We start from the raw sequence: 23,040 nt of genomic DNA, 5'->3' as shown, positions 1-23,040 counted from the left end.
GACTTACAAGAATGTTAGACATAACTGATTTTTGCACTGCCTACTGTGAAATATGCATTCACTTGATTTTTCATAAAAATATATTCAGGTGGTTTGCACAGAGCAGATATAAGCACAATACAGCATGGGGTCTCTACAAATCTTTGAAATGAAATAAATGACGAAATTATAATTTGCTCTTAAATGTCACTCAAGAATCACTTATGGCTGGTTTGTTCTATGGGCAATGTAACTGAAAGAACTAGCACCTTTCTCTGATCTTACATATCTAGAGTCAATGGATATGTACCATGATTGTATTCAATTCAGAATACTTCCTATATCTTCTGTAGCAATTGCCCAATTGATCTATGAGAATACTTGCAAATTAAATTGGTTAATAAGAAGTGCTGTCCTACATTTCTCACTATACTCAATATTTGATCAAGATGTGAAAGGTGAAGATATCACATTCTACTATTCTGAAAAATAGTGTGCAAGAAGTAAACTGTCATTTTTGAGGACATTTATTGAATGAATCTTAATTTTGAGAACCTTCCAACACCCCTGATTATTTTGTATACACCAGCTTTTAACTTGCCTGTATGGATTCAACTCATGTAAAGGTGGTGGTTGTTCACAAGTCTGGTATGTTTCTAACATCGGTGCTGGTACCGTGTCTCTTGAGACCACTTGCTGATCAAATAAGGTTGATGACTTGAATGCTTTTCGCATATGGATATCTTGCAATGAAACTGAAAAAATAATTCACGGAATGAGAATACATCTATACAATTTCAAATACTTCACAGTTAAAAGTAAGCAATATAAATAGAAACAATAATTACTATCCGTTACTTCTGTACCACCATGAATGGTGCAAATATTTGTTACCAGCTGAAAAATGAAAACATTTACCAAAACTACATGACTACTTATGCCTAAAGTTAACCAACAGTATGAGTGTATCCCTTGATTAAACATTCTCATTCATCTCTTTACTGTATCCTCCACTTGTACTTTCTGAATATTACAAATTCACTCATAAGGATAAATGTCAGGTGAATGCTGGTCCAGTCACTCAAACTTGCTAACAGCCTAGTGGCAGGTGAGTAAGGGGGTGAGGACCCACCAACTCATTTAGCAAAAATAATTTTTTCCTAGAGCAGAGGGACAAAGAAAGTACTGGTTGATGGGATTTTGATGAAATTAGTTGACCAAATAACTTCGTGGGTACCCATCCCTTATCTAAAAAATTTGTTCCTTCAGAGTGAAAAGAGGAAAACATGCTTTGGCACCAACAAACACCTGGCCTCAGTACCTGTGACACTAGAAGTTCCTCCTGAACACCCTAGCACGCTGTTGGCCCAGCGTTTTGACTCTCCGAGCGGCCAATGAAGAATTAGAGGAATTTATTTCTGGTGATAGAAATTAATTTCTCGTCATAATGTGGTTCGGATTCCACAATAAGCTGTAGGTCCCATTGCTATGTAACCAGCTGGTTCTTAGCCACGTAAAATAAATCTAATCCTTCGGGCCAGTCCTAGGAGAGCTGTTAACCAGCTCAGTGGTCTGGTTAAACTCAGGGGTCTGTACAGTGCCTGGGTAAGATGAGTAAGAATATGAAGGATGCAAGTCACACCTCTCTCCAAAGAACTAAGTCAAAAGAGTGGGCAAGACTGTTTCAAGCTCCTTGAGTGCACTGAAATCTCTACTGAGGCAAAGTTAAGCCCTTAAGCTGGAAAAGCCAGAAAAGGTATGAACATCAGTCTTTGCCAAAGAACAAATCTACTGAAAAGCATGAAGTTACTAAACAAAGACTGACACAAATTTGTTCAGAAGAAAGAGGTTGATGACAAGTCTCCAGCCAAGGTTATCGTTTCCATCAAGAAAAGACAACCACAGAAGCCTGGAGATAGGTCATCTATCATTTCAAGAGGGTCCTCTTAAATGATCCTGGAGAGTAAGAAATAAACAGGATAGGTCTGTGAGAAAGGGGAGGATGTTGAAGCAAAATCTGTAATTGTCATGGAGGCCACAGACAAAGCAAGGCTCCTCCCATTAGTGTCACATTGTTAAATTGCACGACAGGCATCTCTTAACTCGAGCAGCAGACGGCAAGGATCACCACCTTCCTTCTTCCTTGCCTTCCCTGCTGGCAGACTTCTGACCCATTCCCAAGGATGAAGATTTCTGGGAACCTGATTGAGCCTAGGAAGAGGTCTGGTCATGAACAAACTCTTGCACTGATTTACCTCCACTGATCATGATTGCCTAATAATTCAGATACGGAGATACTCAACTGAATAGCTCCAACAACAGCCATGCTACTTACCAGGTGAATGGATAGGTCCATCACCCTCTTATATACCAACATGATATTTTTATAATAAAACCAAGTTTCTATGTACTTATCAGGTAATTACATAGCTAGAGTTTCTAACTAGCACGGCAGCCTTTAATTAAAAAATTGCAGTAGCACTTTGATAGATTAGTGTAGGTGATATGCCTGCCCACTATGGGAGTACTGGGAACGATTTAGCTGGTAGCATCATTCTGTTTGAGCCCTTATATCCATTAGAGGGAGGAGGGAGGGCTCTGATTCTGTAATTACCTGTTAAGTATACAGGAAACTTAATTTTATTATAAAAATATAATTTTCATATAAGTAACTTACCAGGTAATTACATATGTGAATCAAGCATTGATAGGGGGCGGGATGAATGGACATATTACTCCAAAACATTAAAGTGTGATAATGACCTTGAAATAGAAAGGATGGCCAGCATTGAAACAATGCTTGTTGTTTCCTTGTGTGGTGAGAGAGCTACTGCAACTGAAAATGCTTCTGGTTGGTGCTCATCTTAACCTGTAGTGGCGTGGCGGTTCAGATGTGGGTCGCCTCTACATAAGTGGAAGTCTTGCAGCAAAGGATAGGCCTGATCGCTGACGAGACATACTGAAGAGCCCTTGTCCTGGGTGCAGTACCAACAAATAACCTGACAATGCTGTCACCTTCACTAACAAAAAAAAACCCACTACCCATCCACTAAGAATGGTGGGTACTCCAAGGACAAAGTACCCCCGGGGGTCCCCAAAATTCAACACCTCACTTTAAGGCAAAGAGAAGTAGGAGATATTCCTATGCTTCCTCACCTAACACCATGCCAGTCACTGATAATGGTCGTCTCAAGGTACTGCAATTACAAACAATGTTTAATTAGCACTGTTTTCAATTTACACTTAAAGTAGGTTGACTGCGGAATGGAGGTAAGGAACATACTGTGCCTGAAAGCTAATGAGGTTGACACTGCCCTGACATCAAGAGCTTTCACTTAAAAATAGGCAGAATGTCCTCCTGATTCTGAGAGTGAGCCTCAGAAATTAAGTGCCTCCGGAAGAAGGATAACACTTTCTAGTCAGAGGGTGAGGCGGGTTCTTAACAGAACACCAGAGGTTAATGGGTGGCCCTTGGATCTTCTCAGTTCTGTTCCAGTGGATACCTGAAAGCCCTAACAGGACAAATAACTCTCTTATTCCTCACAGCTGAGGATGTCTGTTAAGTTCTTACCAGAGCAAGAATGGGTCCAGTGCTTGGATGGGTCCTCGTTCTTGGCATTTAGCAGCAGTCAAGGTCACAAGGAAGAGAGTCTTCTGGGAAAGGTTTCTCAGAGAAGAGGAATGTAGGGATTCAAAAGAGGGACTTGTCAGCCACTTCAACACTACATTCCGGTTCCAGGAGACCAAATGTTCCTTCCTTGCTTCGAAATATCCAAGGACTTGATGAGGTCGTTAGGACTGGGTTGATGAAAGATCTAGGTCCTTCAGCTCAAACACTTAGCTAAGCATAGCTTGATACCTCTTAATGGGTCACAGATGTCTCAGAAGAATAGACATGTGTCTGAGACACCAGTTTTGGAAAAGCGCCTGGTAGATGTTGATAGAAGATTGATGCCTGCATTTTGCAATGGCCTCTGCAGTATGTCTAGAGAACCCTTTCACTCTGCCAAGCTTCCTAACTCTCCGGAGCCTGTCAGGGGAAGAGCGGACAACCTTTGGTGGAATCTCTTGAAGTGAGGTTGTCTGAGTAGACAAGGTTTGTGTTACCCATGCTGGATTGACCGTGGCTGGAGAACAAAAGAGAGGAAGGCGATGGTTCCTTGAGATGGCAAACAGGTCCAAAGTTGGCCTGCCCATAGATTCCAGATCCTGATAGACCAGGGGATGCAAGGTCCACTCAGTGAGAAGGACCTGCTTCCGACGACTCAGTTCGTTCACCAGAACCTTTAGTTTGGCCTGAACAAATCGAGTGACTAGAATCACTCAATTTTGATCTGTCCACAGTAGAAGGTCTCTTGCTGTTGACAGTAAATCCTGAGTGGACTCCTCTTGGAGGTCCAAAGCAATTTTCCTAACAGTACCCTGCAGGAAAAGGAGATGGGGGTCCAACTGCAAAAATAAAAGGGTCAACTTCTGGGTCTTGTAACCCTTTAGATGTAAAGGAGCACCATAAATCCCCCTTCTGCACTACCCCCAAGGAGAAACGAGCAGCAAGCTAAATATATCCATCTCTGATATCCTTGTCTGCTCCAGGTGGTCCTCCTAGCCAGACCAAGGCAATGTAGTTCTTAACTCCTTGAAATTCTCATTTTCCTTGGCCTCTGAGCTCCAACTACCCAGTCCAAGAGATTGAAGATCTCAAACACCCTGAAGAGGTCCTTAACAAGTTGGTCCAGTGCGGCCGACAGACAAATAACCTTAGCCGATGAAAACTCAGTACGTCGGGAAGATTAGATGAGGCCAGAGAAGCCCCCTTGGGAGAAAGCAGTGACTCCCATAGAAGGAGCTTCCCTATGAAGAAGGACAGATATCTCCTACCGACTAAGTGAGAAGGAGGAACGGTGAAGGACGCCTGCCTTGCTCCCTCTTAGCCAAAGTCAATCATCAACTTCCTTTGGAGCTTTCTTAGATGATGAAGACAGCACCCTCTTGGAGAGAGTTTCTTGGAGGAAGACCATAACTTCAGCTAACTGCTGTTGAATGGGTGCCAAGAATGGCTCATCATGGAGGGAGGAGATCCATGTCTTTATGCAGGAACTTGTCACTCAGAAGACGGAGACAGGCACTGAAGATTTGGCGCGGGATGCTCAGAAGCTGGTGTCAGCCACTTGAGAGCTGCCGCTGGGCGCTCGGGAGCTGGTGTCAAGAGCCCGGAAGCTGTAGCTGGACGCTTGGGAGATAGAGCTAGGCGCTTGAGAGCCGGTGCTGGGAGCTGTAGCTGGACACTCGGAAGACAAGAGGAGAGAATGTCTCCTTGCTTCCACATGTACTTTAGCTGTGGTATGTATGAATGGAATACCATAGTCTTGTTGCGAACTAGGGACGAGAAACACTAAAATCCTAAGAGGAATGCTTTCAGCTCTCTAAGGTTAATAATGTGAAGGTCCTGCTCTTCCGGGGACCATGTCCTGGAAACTTCCTGGTTTCCCAACCTAGATCCAAGGTGTCTGACAAAAAGTCTAGATCTGGGCTGAGTGGAAGAAGGGACTCCCCTTCCAAAGGTCTCATTCAGACAGTCACCATTGCATGTCCAATTTGAACTACTGAGTAATGGGAAACATGCAGGAGCCCCCGCTGTTTCCCTGTCCCAGTTGTCTTCGAGGAAGAATTGTAAAACTTTCCTTTAAAGTTTGCCTAACTTGATGCCAGTCTTCATGGATGAAAGAGTCCCCAGTAGGATTATCCACTGATGGGCTGAGCAAGATGAAAGGGATAGAAACTAGTGAACCATTCTCTTGGCAGATGGAGAAGCCCGAAAAGTCCAAGAGTTGAGACTGATCCCCAAACACAGGATCTCTAGCGACCGGGTCAACTGGGACTTCTGAAGATGATGAAAACTCCGTATTGGAAGCAAAGGCAGGCGAATCTTTAGGAATGAGCCAACAGGGTGTTGTGTCGACTTCTTCCGAAGGTCAGATATAATTTTCTTAATAGTTTCCTGCGGGAAGAGGGTACGTTGGTCCAGGGGAGAAAATAATACAGCTGATTTCTGTGTCTGAGTGACTCCCTTACTGGTAAAGGAGCACTACAGCTCTCTTTCTAAAGTACTCCCAAAGTGAACAGTCTTCTTAGCTCATTTTCCCACTGTCCTGCCAAGGAAGATAATCTTAACTAGGTGGTCTAACTCTGTCGACGAAAAAACTTATCTTCACTGACGAGACCGCAGAGTGTAGTAGTAGTAGTGATCATACTCGAAGGAATGCAGGAGAAACGTTGGCCACTTCAAGATTTTGACCTGTATTTAAATTCGATACATTTACTTCTACATGTATAAAAACCCTACGGGCTATGCTCACCAAATTTGACTTACTCTTAATAGAATATACGGAATCACTGGAAATTTAACTCCTGATGAATCACACTGGCGTGTTTCTCGCCAGTTGTAGTAACAGTGAGAAAACTTTTACAAGGATAATAGAGTTACAAGGATAATACAGAAGACTCTATACAAGATCAAAGCAGCTGATGCAGCGATTCCTTTCAATAAAAATAATAATAATAATTCCTTTATTCCACACTTCAGTTTACATTGGGTATTAAGTTTCTTGCATAAAATACATATGAATGAGAACAGAGAAGTCCCCTTGGGAGGAGGCAGCAACTCCCAAAGGAGCTTCCCTAGTGACGACAGATATCTCCTTTGAACTAAGCGAGGGAGGAAAAGCGAAATAAGGTTTCCCTTGCTCCTTTCTAACTGAAAGCCAATCTCCTATCTCCTTGAGAAAAACCTGGTAAACAAAGTAAGAGCATTATTTCAGCTAACTGTTGCTTAAAAGGGGCCAATGATGGTTCATCTTGCTCTAAAGGTAACAACAGAAGTGGAGAAACATACCTGGGAGTAGGCACTTGGCACTTGGAAGTGGGTGCGCTATGATAGATTTAGCATCAAAAGGCAAATGGGATCTGGTAACATGGTGCCAGGTGCTTGAGAGGTGGTGTTGTGTCCCATATAGCCACAGTGAAACTACAAGGTGGCTAAGAAGTACTAGCCTTCTTATATCACTTAACTGGAATTGGATCTGAACAATGACTCAAAACAAGTGAAGAGTCTTAAGCGGCATAGAAGAATCCAGGAATCATTTCCTGTGCCTTCTGTTCGTGTCAGAACAGTCAGAAGTGACGTCACTGCAGTGGCATTCGTACGATAATTATCTTACATGTATGATAAAACTGCCTCTGGTACAACGTACGATACCTTCACCAACTATTGTACGTTTTAAATAATTCTCGGAGATCGAGCTTTTTAAGATACGTTTTAAACGATAATTCTGGGATTGAGCTTTTCAAGACTATAATAAAAGGCATTCTCATAAAAAATAAGATGCTTTTCCAGAGGTTGTCGGTCGAAACCTGGGATATTTGTGCAACTGGTTCGAATGAGGGGGTAGCAACCTGTGCAAACCCACCAGCCTCCCTTGGACTTCCGGCATGTCTTCTTCCAGGTGTAGGGGAGCAGGACAGAGACTTTCGCCTAGGAGAACCGGTGGGACGAGAAGTCATCTCCCCCACTTGCATAACACTTTCACTTGTCACTTTGCAGGAAGTAGCACCGTATGAAAATATTTCCCTATAAACGCCGTCAGTGACACACCTGACTTCGCCACTGAATACACAAGAAGGATAATTTTCTTGTGAAACTTATACTCTAAGTTGGCTATGGCATCAGGTTTGGTAGCGAGGGAGCCAGGCACGGGAGTAGGTGGATTAAAAGTAGGAGTGCTAGTAGCAGGAGAAAAGGGTGGGAAGGGGGAAAAGAAGGAATAGCAGAGCTAGGGTAGGGTAGAATTCTATGGTAAGGGAAGCTACTTTATCAGCTCTATAGGTTGCTTGCCTTTCTATCCTTCTCTACCGTGTCTAGTTGAGATTTAAGTACCTTCTACTCTTGCTAATTGTTACATTTAGCACAAGTTTTCTCCCTACTATATTCTGCCCCCTGCATTAACTGTAAATTTTATGAGAATTATATGAAGACAGAGTAATCTGGTATGCAAATTTTTGCCAGAATAGCAAAAATAGGTGATCTTGAAAAGACATAATAACAAAAGAACTAGAAAAAAAAAAATGATCCGGAAAGCTATTAAAGCTTGAAGGCTACTCAAATAAGCAAAAATAAGTCACTGAAATCCAGTGATACAAGCGAAAATCAGTACATAAAAGTTGCTACCAGCTAAGTGATTCTCAGTACTCCCGTAGTGGGTGGGGCTTATCACCTACACTAATCTATTGAAGTGCTCCACGATTTTTAAATCAAATGCCGCCATGCAAGTTAGAAACTATATCTATGCAATTACTTGGTAAGTTACTTATCTGAAATGCTGGTTTACTACTTAGTCACCAAGCTTCATTGTGACCCATTTCAGCCAAAGGTATATCCATAAACATGACAGAGTTATATACTCCTGAAGGTACAAATTTATCTCTAAAGCCTGAGAAAGCAAAGCAACTCAAACCAAATAGCATGAAAGCTTAAAGATAAGCCTGAGCCCCTTATGTTCTTGTTACAGTACATTATCTTTGATATTTTGCCAAAAAGCTGTGCTTCAACTTTACAATGCTCTAACTGTCACCTTCAACTGCAAGAACAGCCTCTTCAGGCAAACCCTATAAAGTTCTAAAGTGTGATCTCATTTAACTACTTTATATAAAATCTATTTCATACCTGCGTATACCCATGAATTCTGATTTTTTTAAACAAAAATTTTGAAAAAAAAAAAAATAATAAAATCACAGTAATTTATAAAAAGTCTTGGCCTGGGTTTATTATTAAAATAATTACAACAATCAACCGTCCTCAAGGGAAGATTCATCATTTAACTGGAAAGCTGAGCCACTAGTATAATAATTTCAAAACCGAGAGTTTAACTAACAAGATACATATGCTGCTGGAAGAAGGGGGGTAACTCTTGCTCTTTCACAGATATCAAAGATAAGCTAATTCAAAAACTTCTAGGGTTTACTTTGATTTACTTAGATTTAGTGACGTGTTCATAAAGGTTGTTTTCAAAATTTCCTCCCGATTAAATAATTCTATAAAACAATACTACTGTAATAATAAAGTAAAATCCCTGAACCAAACTCACCATTAGTTCTATGTGGAAAACAATATTAATAACCAGATTAATCAGTCAATATTTTATACAATCTTCATAATCATTTAACCATTTACAAGGTACATTTACTGGACTACCACAAAAGCAAAGATTAAACTGAACACCTTCCTTACAAAAATGGCTATTAAAATAATAACTATACAGTAATTTAAATTTAAAACCTTAGATTTATTGAAAAACTGTCAGCTCACCTTCCTCCACACTGCTGTCTAAGTTCTTGACCTTAACTGACAGCTTATCGACCCTGCCTTGTAATGATACTGTTCTGTTTAGTATTGAAGTAGATTCCGCAATCATTTCACCAAATAAGTCTTCGGCATATCGAGAGAGTGAAGAAAGCTGTGAACAAAATTGAATCAACAGTGCAAAGATTCACAGAAAATCTCCAAATACTTCCAATCTAGGAAACTCGTGTCTAATGTTGATAAATATGACCAATACTTCAGACTACGAACTATCAAGTAACATGAAGAATGGCAAATATCAAGTAGCAGACAAATCTTTTAACAGACACAAACTTGTTTGTGCTATTATTATTTCAGAAGCTATATCTCATCTTTACTAAAATATATATATCTCCAGCATTTCCTTTCTCAAAAAAGGACATTAGTCACATATAATACACTGTAATATGAGAAATCTATACAACTTTTACAAATAATTCAATCAAATGTGTTCAATTACAATTAACAAGACAATTTCCTTGTAATGTATTTTGTAAAAGAACCAAATTTCAGTAAACTACAAAAGCCAATCAATATCACTCTCTTCAGACACAAAAATCTAGTAAGAATCACTCCTTAATAAATTAGCAATAATGTTATATTTCATCAAAGGGATCAAACAGAAATACAATTACGGAGGCATAAAGGCTTACAATATTGCAAAAGTCATTTCTCTGAGTCCACAAAGGCCTTGTATGCCATATAACTAATGAGAACCGGAGGTCACTTCAATATTTTATGTACATGAATGCAAAACTGAACGTACATTGGGAGAAAGGCAAAAATTAAGATAAAAACATCCATTTCACAATTCTTACTTGAGTAATTAAATTTGCAAGCGTTAAATTGGTGAATGATTCCAAGTCTTGTGGTTGATTAGTCGCAGGGAACAATGCTGGGTATACCTTCCCATGTTCATCGGTTACCAACTCTTCAACTAAAGGCACCCGTGACACATGCACGGGTGACACCACACGTTTTAAAAGTGGCATCTTGAGCTACGTTCTAACTCTGAAAGACAATAACAGTTGTGGATAATTATACAATAATATGATATACAATCATTTTTAAAAAAAAAAAAAAAAACTTTACACCCCAGAATTCCATTACTTTAAAGAACATAAATTTCTCTTGACATTCTCATAACAATAACAGTTATGTAGCACAAAAGCAGTTAAACAAAAAAAAAAAAAAAAAAACCCATACAATAAAACTTGACCAATTGGGTGTGGCAGTGTCTACTGCATGACAGGTATGGGTGATTTTCATGTTGACAGCTATGCTATACTGTATACACATTTTTTAGCTTGTCAGGCAAAGGCTTATAAAAATATTTTCCTACCATTCAAAAGAATAATCATGATGGTAGACCAAAAAATCCTCCAACAGACTACACAAAATTTACCAACTCTGTATACTAAAATGCCCAGACAAATCAAAACCAAAAACTATAGACAGTATCACTTTCAAAGAAACTCATTATCACGCAATGAAATCTTTCAACATTTATAACAAATGCAAACAAAATATTTACAAACCTTACCTATGGTTATGTAGGAAGTGTGTGTGGCCAAACTCCTTGTGTTTGGCCGCCACTCTGAATGGTGGCATATGCCTCATTTACAGCAGTCCCGTCACACAAAATCTCAGTCACCTGAAGAAAACATTTTTCCTGGAGAAAAAAAATGTAAAATATAATAATAACATATAAGTTCAGGGAAAAAAATTCATAAACCATTATAACTGATGAAAATACGAGGTAATTTGGGGTTCAGATCATTCCCATAGCCAGTGTAACTTCCTCCCCACACCAGGATACTTCCTCCTTTAGGGACAGGATGCAGAGGAATGTTGGAGCTGCCTACCCTTCACACAAGCCACTGGTTAAGGCAACCTGGCAACCCCTCCCTATGAATCTATCTGGGCATGACAATTACTGTACCCAACTACTGTACTTTGCAGGGACAAAACTCTCCCATATTTAACAAGAAAAAAGTAAACAAAACAACATCAAACAAACATCGTCTTTAAAACATCACCACCATATATCTGAAGTCAAGTCCATCATGAATTAAAAGGCAACTTGCCCTATGGACAATAGGGTAATAAGGATGTACAGCACTAAGGCTGACTCACTCACCCACATGAGCTTGACTTTTCTTCCTATTAGCACTGCATTCCTTTAACAGCTGAGCAAAAAACAAAAAATTCCTTTAAATCTAATATTAACTTCACAATAGGATACCTTTTATACAACTCTAGAGTATAGAAACAGATGATGTGTAATCTTACAAATGGAAGGACAACAGTAAACAACAAAACAAACAAACATGAAACATACTGGCCCCATCGGAAGATACCAATTCAACAACTTATGAAAAAAATGCAATACCGTACATATAAAAATACAGTAATTTGGTTGCTTGGTTTGGAAAATTCTTTCATTCCAGCAACAATAAACATTTACAAACTATTTTGACTTACGAAACAAGACTTCTGCCATAGAGACCTTTACAATAGCTGCTACAAATATTTTCACTCATTTATTATTATATATAGTATTACCATACCACTTTTAATAACAACTACAACTCTCACAAGCTTGGCTTGGGAATTTAAGATTGTTCTCACAGATAATGTTGAAACTAAGTTCATGAAATCATAAAAGAGATTGATGATTGTAATATTTCTTTACCTTATTGTATACTGTGAAAAAAGCTGTGGTCTTGAATATTAAATACACCTGCCAAGATTTGTAATGACAAATATCAATTACTGGTGGGGGTGGTTTAAATTAAGGGATTTTAATACCAAATACCACGATTTACTCGTGAGTGGCCCATTCGTAAATAAGTTCATAACATTTCTAACTGAATACTGTTTTGCAAAGACCATAGTGGCATATGTGGAGGTTTAATCAATTTCAGTTTTTTACTACACACTCCTACCTCCGTTTTACAGACCCCGATTTAACAGATATTGGAGGCAAATCTAAGAATTCCCCATGAAGCTATAATTAGGGAACAATGTCACTGTGGTAAACAGCTCAAGTTAATCATTTTTCCATATCCGTAACAGCTCCACCCTCACCTGATGAGCCAGGGATAACAAAATCACTGTCACCTGAGCAACCAATATCTGGTAGATTTGCACCCTCAACTTTGCGCAGGTAGTACCTATACAGTATATCACTGGAGCTGCAAACTCCAATGGCTCAATAAATTTCTGACCCCCACTACACAATCATAGCATATCAAGAACATCTCTTTATCATCCAAAATTTGTCTGATTTCAAGGTTAAAATTTTCTATTTATTATATTCCAGTGTGCAAGTACTTTTACATAAGATCGTCACTGATGAAGGGTACTTGCCGGAGCAAATCTTTAATGTTGACAAAACAGGACTGCATTGGAAGCGTATGCCTCAACAGTCCTACATCCATAAAGAAGCAACAACGATGCCTGGGTTTAAGGCATACAAAGAGCGACTGACTCTTCTGCTTGGAGGAAATGTGGCTGGGTATAAACTTAAGCCACTTATGATTTATCACTCTGAAATTCCCAGGGCATTAAAGAGAATTGACAAGCATATGCTTCCTGTGCATTACCATCATAATAAGAAAGCATGGATGACTGCAATGCTATTTGAAGACTGGTTTGTGCATTGCTTTATTCCAGAAGTTAAAGATTATTGTAGGGAAAACAAAATCCTCTTCAAAATTCTGTCGATTCTAAACAATGCTCCCAGCCACCCTCAGAACATCGGAGATATTGACGAGAGCGTAAAAGTTGTGTTTCTGCCACCAAACACAACTTCTCTCATACAACCCATGGATCAGGGATTTGTGGCTATGTTCAAGGCCTATTATCTTTGGAACATGTTTGCTCAAGCTGTTGAGGCTACAGATAATGAGGAGAAAGATCTCAGAACTTTCTGCAAGGAATTCAATGTTCTGAACTCCATTCTGAGCACTGGAAAGGTGTGGAAGGAGGTAAAGAAAGAATGTATGAATGGGGTTTGGAAAAATCTGCTACAAGTGTATGTGAACTCATTTAAAGGTTTCGATAAAGATAAAGAAGTTGTGGAAATTAATAAAAAGATCTTGACACTTGGGAGAAGTTTAGATTTAGAAATTGATGAGGAAGATATCCAAGATCTTTTAGATATGCAAGATGTAGAGCTAATGGCAGATCTAATTGCACTTGCAGATGAGAAAAAGAACAAAAGAGGAAGAAGAAATTGAAGAGGAGCCAGAGTGAAAGTTTACGACAAAAGCACTGGCAGAGGTTTTTGCCTCATTTGAACATGGACTGAAACTTTTAACTGAAATGGATAGGAACATGGTACGGTTTGCTAAAGTTGACAGAGCACATCAAGACGTTGTTGCATGTTACTCAATCAATTATGAAGAACGAAAAAACGCACTATGCAAACGACGATGGAATACTTCTTTAAGAGAACGACTCCAGTAGCATTACCTTCTGCCACCGCTACCCCGACCCGCACCACTTCCCAGACATTTGAGCCTCAGTCCCCTACATCTCTTAACAACTATTTCTTGAAACACATAAACTAACAGAAGAAGAAGACTATCAGCTGAAGAGGAGCGAGTTGATGATCCTGCGGCTTTATCATCCCCCTCCTCTTCCGATTTTTAGTGATATGTAGCCATGAACAGCCTGACACCGTTCACATATGCCACCAACGGACCAAACCTGGCGACTACCCCTTACAGTACAGTTTGATTCTTGTTCTTGCTATTCAATTTCTTTTTGTACTGAATTATCATAAGTCAATCTGTACTGAATTATCATAAGTCAGTCTGCATTGAACCTGCAGAATTAGCTGATATTGATGATTACTACTACAGTAAAACCCCCGTATTCGCGGTCTCACGATTCGCGGACTCACCTATTTGTGGATTTCTCTATGGAACATATACACATTATACACTGAAAATTCGCCCGTTCATGGTATTTTTCACCGAGAAATATTCACTAATTACTACATTTTCATGACTAAATGCACTATTTGTGATAAAACTATTAAAATACCCAGGTAGTGCTCGAGTTACGATGATTCGCCTTACGATAATTCAATTTTGCAGAGGGATAAGCAATTAATACTGATATGATATTTATAAAATATTTTTAAGTTTCATGCAGGCGCAGGCAGCAGTGTACAGTCAGGCAGCGAGAGAGACCAAATTACAGTAGACCAACTTCTTTTCCTCCATCTCTTTATCCCATCTTCTAGTTAAAAAAGTAAAAGTGAATGATAAAAGTATTGTTAGTAACGTTATACTCTTGCGCAAATGCATACAGCCATAAACAACTGACTGAGAAACTGCTGTTTTGCTTATCACCAAATAGGATAACAACAGCCGTTTTCCTAGTATTTCAACCATCATACAGTACCGCAGCTAATAGTACAAATGACATTAAGTAGAATAGGACTGATATATTTTTACATTACAGAATGCCCTTATTCGGTACGGATAAAAGGTCGGCAAGGAAATATACTGCTAAATTTAAGCTGCAAGTTGTAGCTGAAGCTGAGAAAACAATGTTCAAGCTGCTAATGACTATAAATTATCGTGCCTCTGCAACATGGATGAAATTTGATCATAATTAAAATTGGAGAGAGTATTTTAATCAACACTACTGGGCATGAAAGAACACATTACTGCTAATTTTACACCGATAAATGATAAAATACATAAAGCTCATATTATGATGAAATTAAGTGAAAATAGCGAACGGAATCTTGATTTTTTTTTTACACAAAACAAATGACCCCAAACGGCCATCGTCATCTATTAATGAAAAAAATAGTTAAATCAATTTCACAACAAGACGTATTTAAGTTATATTTTGACTTAAAAACACTTTGTATAACGAAAAATAACCTTGCCCCATTTAACTAAAGTATCTAGAGATCCATTTATGCTAACTAGAAGCAAGAAACGTGCTGTGAACTGACTTAAATACGGCGAAATAAACACTGAGTACACGATATCCAAACCAAAACAATGATCGCTATGACTGCAATTTATAATACAAAAGCAACATAAGAATATATACAATATTACTGGATAGTGTGAATTAAGGCATAACATTTAAAAAGACCCATGGATGAGATGCATACTCATTATGTTGACATTTGTATAATACGATATGTACAGTAAATATAGTTTACAGTATAATGTAGGCTACGGTACCGAATATGCAAACGAGTACCATAGTTTATGCTAAGCTAATTCTTGTTTCGTTATTCAATTTCTCTTTGTACTGAATTATCATAAATCACTTTGCATGAACCTCCAGAATTAGCTGATAGTAATTACTATACTGTGTATGTATAGAATATACTTTATAGTGTAGGCTAGGCTACCATATATGTATACATGGTACCAAATACCCTAGTGTAGGGTAGGCTATATTCAAGATACGTTTTGGTTTTCTTGCCTTTTTTCCAACAAACGATGGTTTTTATTTTGGAACCTAACCCCATCGTAAGTAAGATAATACCTGTATAAGCATTTTTGGTTTGTTTTGTGTGCGTTTGAACTACCAAAATCGGCAGTTCAAAGTGATTTTAGATAGTTTCCAAGTATTTACGGGTTTTAGCTATTCGCGGGGGGGGGGGACACGCATACCCACGAATACGGGGGGTTTACTGTATACCGTATCTGCATAGAGTATACTGTGGACTAGGCTACTGTTTACATATACAATAAACCATACTGTACACTAGGCTAACTCTTGTTAGTGTTATTCAATTTCTCTTTACACTGAATTATCCTTAGTCAATCTGCATTGAACCTGCAGAATTAGCTGACATTAATAATTACTATACGTTTATGTATAGAGTATACTGTGTAGTGTAGGCTAGGCTACCATATATGTACAGATGGTACTGATTACCCTAGTGTAGGCTAGGCTATATTCGAGATACAATTTTTTCAACAAACGATGGGTTTTTTGGAACCTAACCCCATCGTAAGTAGGGCAATACCTGTACTGGATGTGATAGCTTGATCTGATTTGCTTTTAATTCAGCCTGTCAAGTCAAGCACTGGGGCACTTTCGGTCACTCAGCACTTAAGACAGCGGCAAGAGGGAGTGGAAATGGTTGGACAGCAAGATAGGAAGAGTAAAAAATATAAAGAAGTACAGGGATATAAATACAGAACTAGGAGAAAATTCCACAGTTGCATTACAACATAATAAATAAGTGACAGTGGACAGCAAGTTCGAAGAAAGGAAGCAGAAATGTAGGTAAAATAAAAGGTTTAAAGGGTTACACTAATGGCTAACACCCTGCTGCAAGCACCCTTCAGTTATGCCTGTAGTAAACCACTTGAGGGGTACTGACAGCACTACCTCCCATGGGGTCAGTCATGATAGCATGCATGGGGGTATACAGGAGTCACTGCATCCCCCATGATTGCAATACTAAGTACACTGGAAGAACACTGCATACCAGATAAGGGAGTCCTGGGACTGTGGTTCTCTCTCCTTCACTGCCTCCACATCACTCTTTAGAATGAGTAAGGAGCCCAACACTAAACCATTCCTGAGCAGACGACTACTCTTGTGGAAAACTTGCTGGAAGAAAAGGGACATAATCATGTCCCTCCTTCTCAAACAAGGCCAGACAAAAGGTTGAACCCTTAAGCATTAGGAGAGTCAACGCCTTACCTCAAGATAAAATAACCTCCTGAACTTTTCCCTCATGTCCTGGGATGAGCCATCAGTCACAGTGAAGTCTGTCAATGCGTTTGTTTCTTCAAGCATATGAGCAGCTGAGGTAGGAGCTTGTTTGATTCCCTAGACTGCAAAACACTCCCTAACCTGCAGATCTGAGCATTTGCCAGACCCAAAACCCCCTGCAGATCTGAGCACTTGCTTGCCCAAAACAACCAGCTTTAGGAGCACACCCAAGGGTAAACTCAACTGATAAGACTGTTACCAAGACTGGAACAGAGGCAGCCTCCCTAATACTATTATGTTCATGAACATGCAACATAATCTCTCAAAGGTGCTGTTAAGCCTGTTCAGGTTCTCATAGAATGGGGCCATTCAGACCCATATACCTCCAAGAGCAGAAGCTGGTTCCTCTCCTACAAGAGAGGAAGACCCAGCCAATGGTGGCAGTCTGGAGCAGTCCTCTTGTCTAAGAAGGATTGCGCAGGTGTCCGGCACCTGCCCTGCCAGAGGCTAAAAGGTCACCGTAAATGACTGTCAGGCCCTGCTTTCTCTCAAGAAGGGAGAGCAATCACACAAAGTCCAACAGGACTTGTTATGAGAGGCTATACACTTTCCTTTCTTCTTCCTCTCTTGAGGAAGAATGCTGAGAATGTTTCTTCCCTAACCTACCCCTGGTCTTGCTGGCCTTGGATGCTGAAGGTGAGGTCACAGCTGGAACTGGAGGCACCATAGGAGGCCATTGGTCTCTGCAACCGTGTCATCTCCCAAAGAGAGCAACCCCCACCCCTAAGGGGAGGAAAACCCTCAGGTGGCAGTGGGATAGGAAAGGGGGATGGAGAGGGGAAGGAATAGAAGATTCAGTGGGGTCACCAAAGCCATATTGCCCCACCCCCCCAAGAGGCCAGCAAATGCATGGTCCTTTTTTCTCTTCCTAACAAACTTCTCCCATGGAGTAGAAGACCAGCCAGCATACTCCTTGCAGGTGGAAGAACAGATGCACAGATTCCCCTTTGCAATTGTTATAGGGTACATAAAGCACCCAAAAGGACACCCACACCCTCAGAATGGTGGTCATGCTTTTTTTCCATCTCCAGAATACACAAAAAAGATAAACATCAAAGCAAAAAACCAAAAATAAACTATTATTCAACCACTGAATGACAAGCAAAAAAGTGGGCAAGTGCAGTGAGACATCTACTCTTCAAAACAAACAAAGAAAAGAGGCAGCAGCAGAGTGTGTGTGTGTGTGTGTGTGTGTGTGTGTGGTGTGTGTGTGTGTGTGTGTGTGTGTGTGTGTGCGTAATGTGTGTGTGTGAACCAACGCTTAAGAACCCTTTTTTCTAAAATTCAGAGACAAAAGCAAACTCAGTAGGGATATATCTACATAAAAGGTAGTGTATCTCCTTTGGAACAAACACCACCCTCTCCTGGTGGTGTTTTAAGTCCATGGGCACAAACAATCAGAGTCAAACGGATTGATAATCAAAAAACAATTCAGCAACAATTTGTAACCACTGAAAATCTTAGTCCACATTCCCATATACTTGAATACCAAACAGAAATGTCTACTGTACAAAACAAAAGCTGCCACAAAACACTGGTAATAAGGTGGTGAACCATGAACACATGCAGCTGTCTCACCTGAAGAGAGCTTGGAACGCACACCTCATATGGCACTGTCAGAGAGTGCGGGTTCGCTGCCTATCTTATTATAATTTTCATCCCCTCACAAAAGCAGAAGGTACACAGATATAAGGCACTCTGAGAGGAAGGAGGCAAAAAGATTTGGCAGTATCAAAAGGTGCAGTAATTCCTTTGCAGGAACTAGCAACATCTTTGGGCTTTCTTCCAGTGCCACCAAACCCCTCTGCAAACAAGACCAGCTAGCATACTCCAGGCACTAATGCACATCATCATCATCATGGACCTAATATTATGGAGAGAAAATGATTACTGGCATATACACCACATAACGTTTATTCTTTTGGATAGTATGCAGACGGAGAGGTCACAACTAAAGGGGGGGGGAGCCCTTCCCCTTCTGCCAGGTAAGGCAAAGGTGTCTGAGGTTAGGTTAGATCATGGTAGGCCTGGTTAGGTTGTAGGTTATTCCTTCTGGAATGCCAATTTCAGTCAAGGGTTAACCCTCATTTAGGGTAACCAAATCCATACTGAAAAAAAATGGTGCAACTGAGTTTTCTGTACAGCTACAAAATGTATAATCAAGGCCACTGAAAACAGATCTATCTTTCGGTGGTCTCGGTATAATGCTGTATGAGCCACAGCCTATGAAACTTTAACTACAGGCTGGTAGTGGCCTGTCCTATATTGGTGCTAGACGCACTTTAGATGATCGAAGGGTAGATGATCAACATACCAATTTGCACCCCAATAGCCTAGTGATTTTTAAGATCTGAGGATGGACAGAAAAGGTTAGGACCGACAGACAGAAGTGGCACAATAGTTTTCCTTACAGAAAACAAAAATCACCACTGGCTACATAGGAGAGAGAGAGAGAGAAAAAAAAAACCACTGGCTACAGAAAAAAAAAAAAAAAAAGTTTCAACCTGACAGTTGGCAGGAGCACACCAAGATATCCTTGATAAAACTGAAGACTACTTGTGGTGTCTGGTTCCAGGCAGCCACAGACTGGAATATTTACAGCATTTATGTTTTCCTGTTTATGCCCTTTGTTTGTGTTTGTGATACAGGCAGTCCCCGGTTATCGGCGATCCGGTTTATTGGCGCTTGTCTAGCAACAAAAATTGCAATTTTTGGCGCCAATATGAGCCAATTTCCACTTATCGGCGCTGATAATTATGTATTGGTGCTGATATGTGTTGATTTCCGCTTATTGGTACCAATAATCGCATATTGGAACCAATACATACCTAACAGAGGCAGTGATAACCGAAAATCAGCGATTTTCAGTTATCAGAGATTTTCGCTTTTCATCCTGCCGCCAGAACAGAGCCCATGCCGATAACCAGGGACTGCCTGTATTTACTGTCTTTCATTTTTGTTTTTACGCTCATTCCCACAGGGCTAGCCTAGTAGGCTACTAAACACAGCGTCCATTTTGCAGGTAAACTGGTAGATACCAAAAAAGGCGGACGCGTTAGTAGTAGTCTGAGTATTTGTAAGTACTAGCTCTGCAAAGACTGTACGGAACGGTTCTGCGAATACGAGACACATTAGGGAGCCATATGTTCAAGAAGGGATTGGCTAAAGAAACCCAGGTAATTCTAAGCCAGCTGTCCGCGATGAGCTAGACTATGGCAATTGATGTTTACCTATGTTATTTTATTTGCTTTACAAGAATTTAAAGTAATATTTTGTCGGCCGGCTGCAATTAAACTGTAATTGACCTTTGAAGACTATATGGCTTGAGTTGCCTAACGTGGGGTAGGTGTAAGCCAGCATTCTGTGGCAAGCACCCCCCCCCATAGCTAATACAGCAAAATTGTAACCAGTAAACAACCCAAAAATACCAACGTAACGTACCCTAGAGGCGTTTACTGGTTACAATTTTGCCGTATTAGCTATGGGGGGGGGGCTTGCCGCAGAATGCTGGCTTAGACCTATCCTGCGTTACGTAATTCAAGTTGTGTGGTCTTCAAAGGTCAATTACAGTTTAGTTACAGCCGGCCGACAAAATATTACTTTAAATTCTTGTAAAGCAAGTAAAATAACACAGAAAAACACCAATTGCCACAGTCTAGCTCACCGCGGACAGCTGGCTTAGAATTACAGAAACCCATTATGTAATGAACCATACTAACCTAACATATCCTAACCTAACCTAAACTAGTAGGAAGTGTTAACCCCAGTTAAGGAAACTCCACTTTTTGGTAATTCTAAGCTGTAGTTCTACAGTGAGCTAGAATATGGCAATTGATGTTTTCCTATGTTATTTTACTTGCTTTACAAGAATTTAAAGTAATATTTTGTCAGGCGGCTGTAACTAAACTGTAATTGACCTTTGAAGACTACACAACGTGGTAGATCTGAGCTGGCATTCTGCGGGGAGCCCCCCAACCCCCTTCATAGCTAATTACGGCAAAATTGTAACCAGTAAACACCCCTAGGGTACTTTAGATTGGTATTTTTAGGGGTGTTTACTGGTTACAATTTTGCCGTATCAGCTAAGGGGGGGGGGCTTACCGCGAATGCCACCTCAGATCTACCCCGTCGTGTAGTCTTCAAAGGTCAATTACAGCTTAGTTACAGGCAGCCAACAAAATATTAGGTAATTCTAAGCCATAGTTCCGCGGTGAGCTAGAATACAGCAATTGATGTTTTTCTATGTTATTTTACTTGCTTTACAAGAATTTAAAGTAATATTTTGTTGGCTGGCCATAACTAGACTGTAATTCACCTTTGAAGACTACACGACAGGGTAGATCTAAGCTGGCATTCTGCGGCGAGGCCTCCCCACACCTCCATAGCTAACGCGGCAAAATTGTAACCAGTAAACGCCCCTAAAAATACCAACCTAACGTACCCTAGGGGTGTTTACTGGTTACAATTTTGCCATATTAGCTATGGAGGGGGTGGGGGAATCACCGCAGAATGCCAGCTTAGATCTACCCCGTCGGTAGTGTAGTCTTCAAAGGTCAATTACAGTTTAGTTACAGCCGACCAACAAAATATTACTTTAAATTCTTGTAAAGCAGTAAAAATAACAAGAAAACGTCAATTGCCATAGTCTAGCCCACCGCAGAACTACGGCTTAGAATTACCCACTTTTTACAGAAAGTTTTGCTACAAACAATGCACACGTACACAATAGGAAAAATATGATCAGTTCTGAGGATAATTACAGTTGAGCAACAAAAAATAGCAGTAAATTCTTGATAAGCAACCAAAATACTACTGAAATAGTCAATTTCCAAGGTAATACCCAACACGGAGCTAATACTTAGTTCTACCGTCTTCAGTTATGCTGATTGTCTTCACTCAGTGGCAACCAAAAACGATGTGGTAGGTTATAGCAGGTGAACCCACCTACCTCCAGTAAACTAGCTAGGCTAGTTACTAGGTTAAGTTCCTACGAATTATTCCAGCCTGCACTGAATACTCCTACATAGGATAGGGGGTGACGCTTTCTATTCCTGTCGTAACGAATCACCGATACCATCAATAATTAAGTAGTCGAGTCAGGCTGACTTATGATGTCACAGTCCACCCAAATTTAGGCCCAACATTAACTTGCAGAAAATTTACAAGCAACACTGAGTAGGTACTCATTCTAAAGTAATGAAAGGCCTTGCATTTTTAATGAGGTTTACATGCAAAGGCCGAGGCTATTCTCCTCTTCGCAAAGCCAAACACAAATCTCATTTGGGCCAGACAGCCCTCGATAGGGGAGGGGCACCATCCTACATAAACAATCCCATTACTCATCGTTTAACTCGCGAATTAATCAATGAAATCGAAGCCCACTTCCACAAATGTTAACGTGCCAGAAATACACTATCACCGCGTGGTTTCCGTCTGAATAAAAGCGCAGTTCTGTAACACTTTCACGCCGATTTTTACGACAATTTCACAGCAAAATAATGAGGAAATGGCGTCTGTTTTCGAGAAACCACCACTACTTTCTACGAAAAGCGACGAAACCGCCGGTTATGGGGCGAAAATCCAGCCTCTCCTTAACACAAATGTTCCTTTCACTCTTCACTTACCCTTACCGGACGAATTACAATCTGATAAGAAGGTATATCCTAATTCATTAATGATAACAAAACGAACCTGCCATAACATAAGAGGGTGGAGAGTAACGTCTGCCGTCACACCCGACGCGCATCCGCATCAAAAAAAAGTTAATTCCCGAAGTTATTAATAATCATTTTATTTTATAATATTAACATAAATATCTTATTAAAATATCGTAATTGATTATATACTTATAATAATTTTAATATTGCATTAATCAATTGTGGATGTCTATT

General features: G+C 40.1%; 2 protein-coding genes across 4 annotated transcripts in view; one reads left to right on the top strand and one right to left on the bottom strand.

Annotated features, from left to right (window-relative positions):
- The window catches only part of SCAR (wiskott-Aldrich syndrome protein family member 3 SCAR), a 40,064-nt gene extending 17,133 nt beyond the window's left edge, over positions 1-22,931 (bottom strand). For 2 of the 3 annotated variants that reach the window (XM_067104108.1, XM_067104110.1), the window contains exons 1-5: positions 22,841-22,931; positions 10,917-11,045; positions 10,192-10,384; positions 9,341-9,488; positions 581-734 (exon numbers count right to left, since the gene is read on the bottom strand). In XM_067104108.1, coding sequence (XP_066960209.1) covers positions 581-734; positions 9,341-9,488; positions 10,192-10,365 — 476 coding nt within the window. In that variant the 5' untranslated portion in view covers positions 10,366-10,384; positions 10,917-11,045; positions 22,841-22,931. Of the gene's footprint in view, positions 1-580; positions 735-9,340; positions 9,489-10,191; positions 10,385-10,916; positions 11,046-22,773 lie in introns of all 3 variants that reach the window. The other variant, XM_067104109.1, reaches the window with a different exon arrangement.
- Positions 12,832-13,633, top strand: LOC136838918 (tigger transposable element-derived protein 1-like). Its single transcript, XM_067104609.1, has 2 exons — positions 12,832-13,365; positions 13,583-13,633. The coding sequence occupies exons 1-2, from the start codon at positions 12,832-12,834 to the stop codon at positions 13,631-13,633; spliced, it is 585 nt and encodes a 194-aa protein (XP_066960710.1).
- Positions 22,932-23,040: the final 109 nt, after the last annotated feature.

This window comes from Macrobrachium rosenbergii, chromosome 5, assembly GCF_040412425.1.
Source record: "Macrobrachium rosenbergii isolate ZJJX-2024 chromosome 5, ASM4041242v1, whole genome shotgun sequence".
Classification (NCBI taxonomy): Eukaryota; Metazoa; Arthropoda; class Malacostraca; order Decapoda; family Palaemonidae; genus Macrobrachium; species Macrobrachium rosenbergii.
This window is presented reverse-complemented; position numbering and strand designations above follow the sequence as displayed.

Excerpts from the sequence above, each read along its gene's own strand:
- LOC136838918 (XM_067104609.1), top strand. The coding sequence starts at position 12,832 with ATGCCTGGGTTTAAGGCATACAAAGAGCGACTGACTCTTCTGCTTGGA. Across the intron at positions 13,366-13,582 it reads CTGGAAAGGTGTGGAAGGAG|ATGAGAAAAAGAACAAAAGA; the intron begins GTAAAGAAAGAA and ends TTGCACTTGCAG.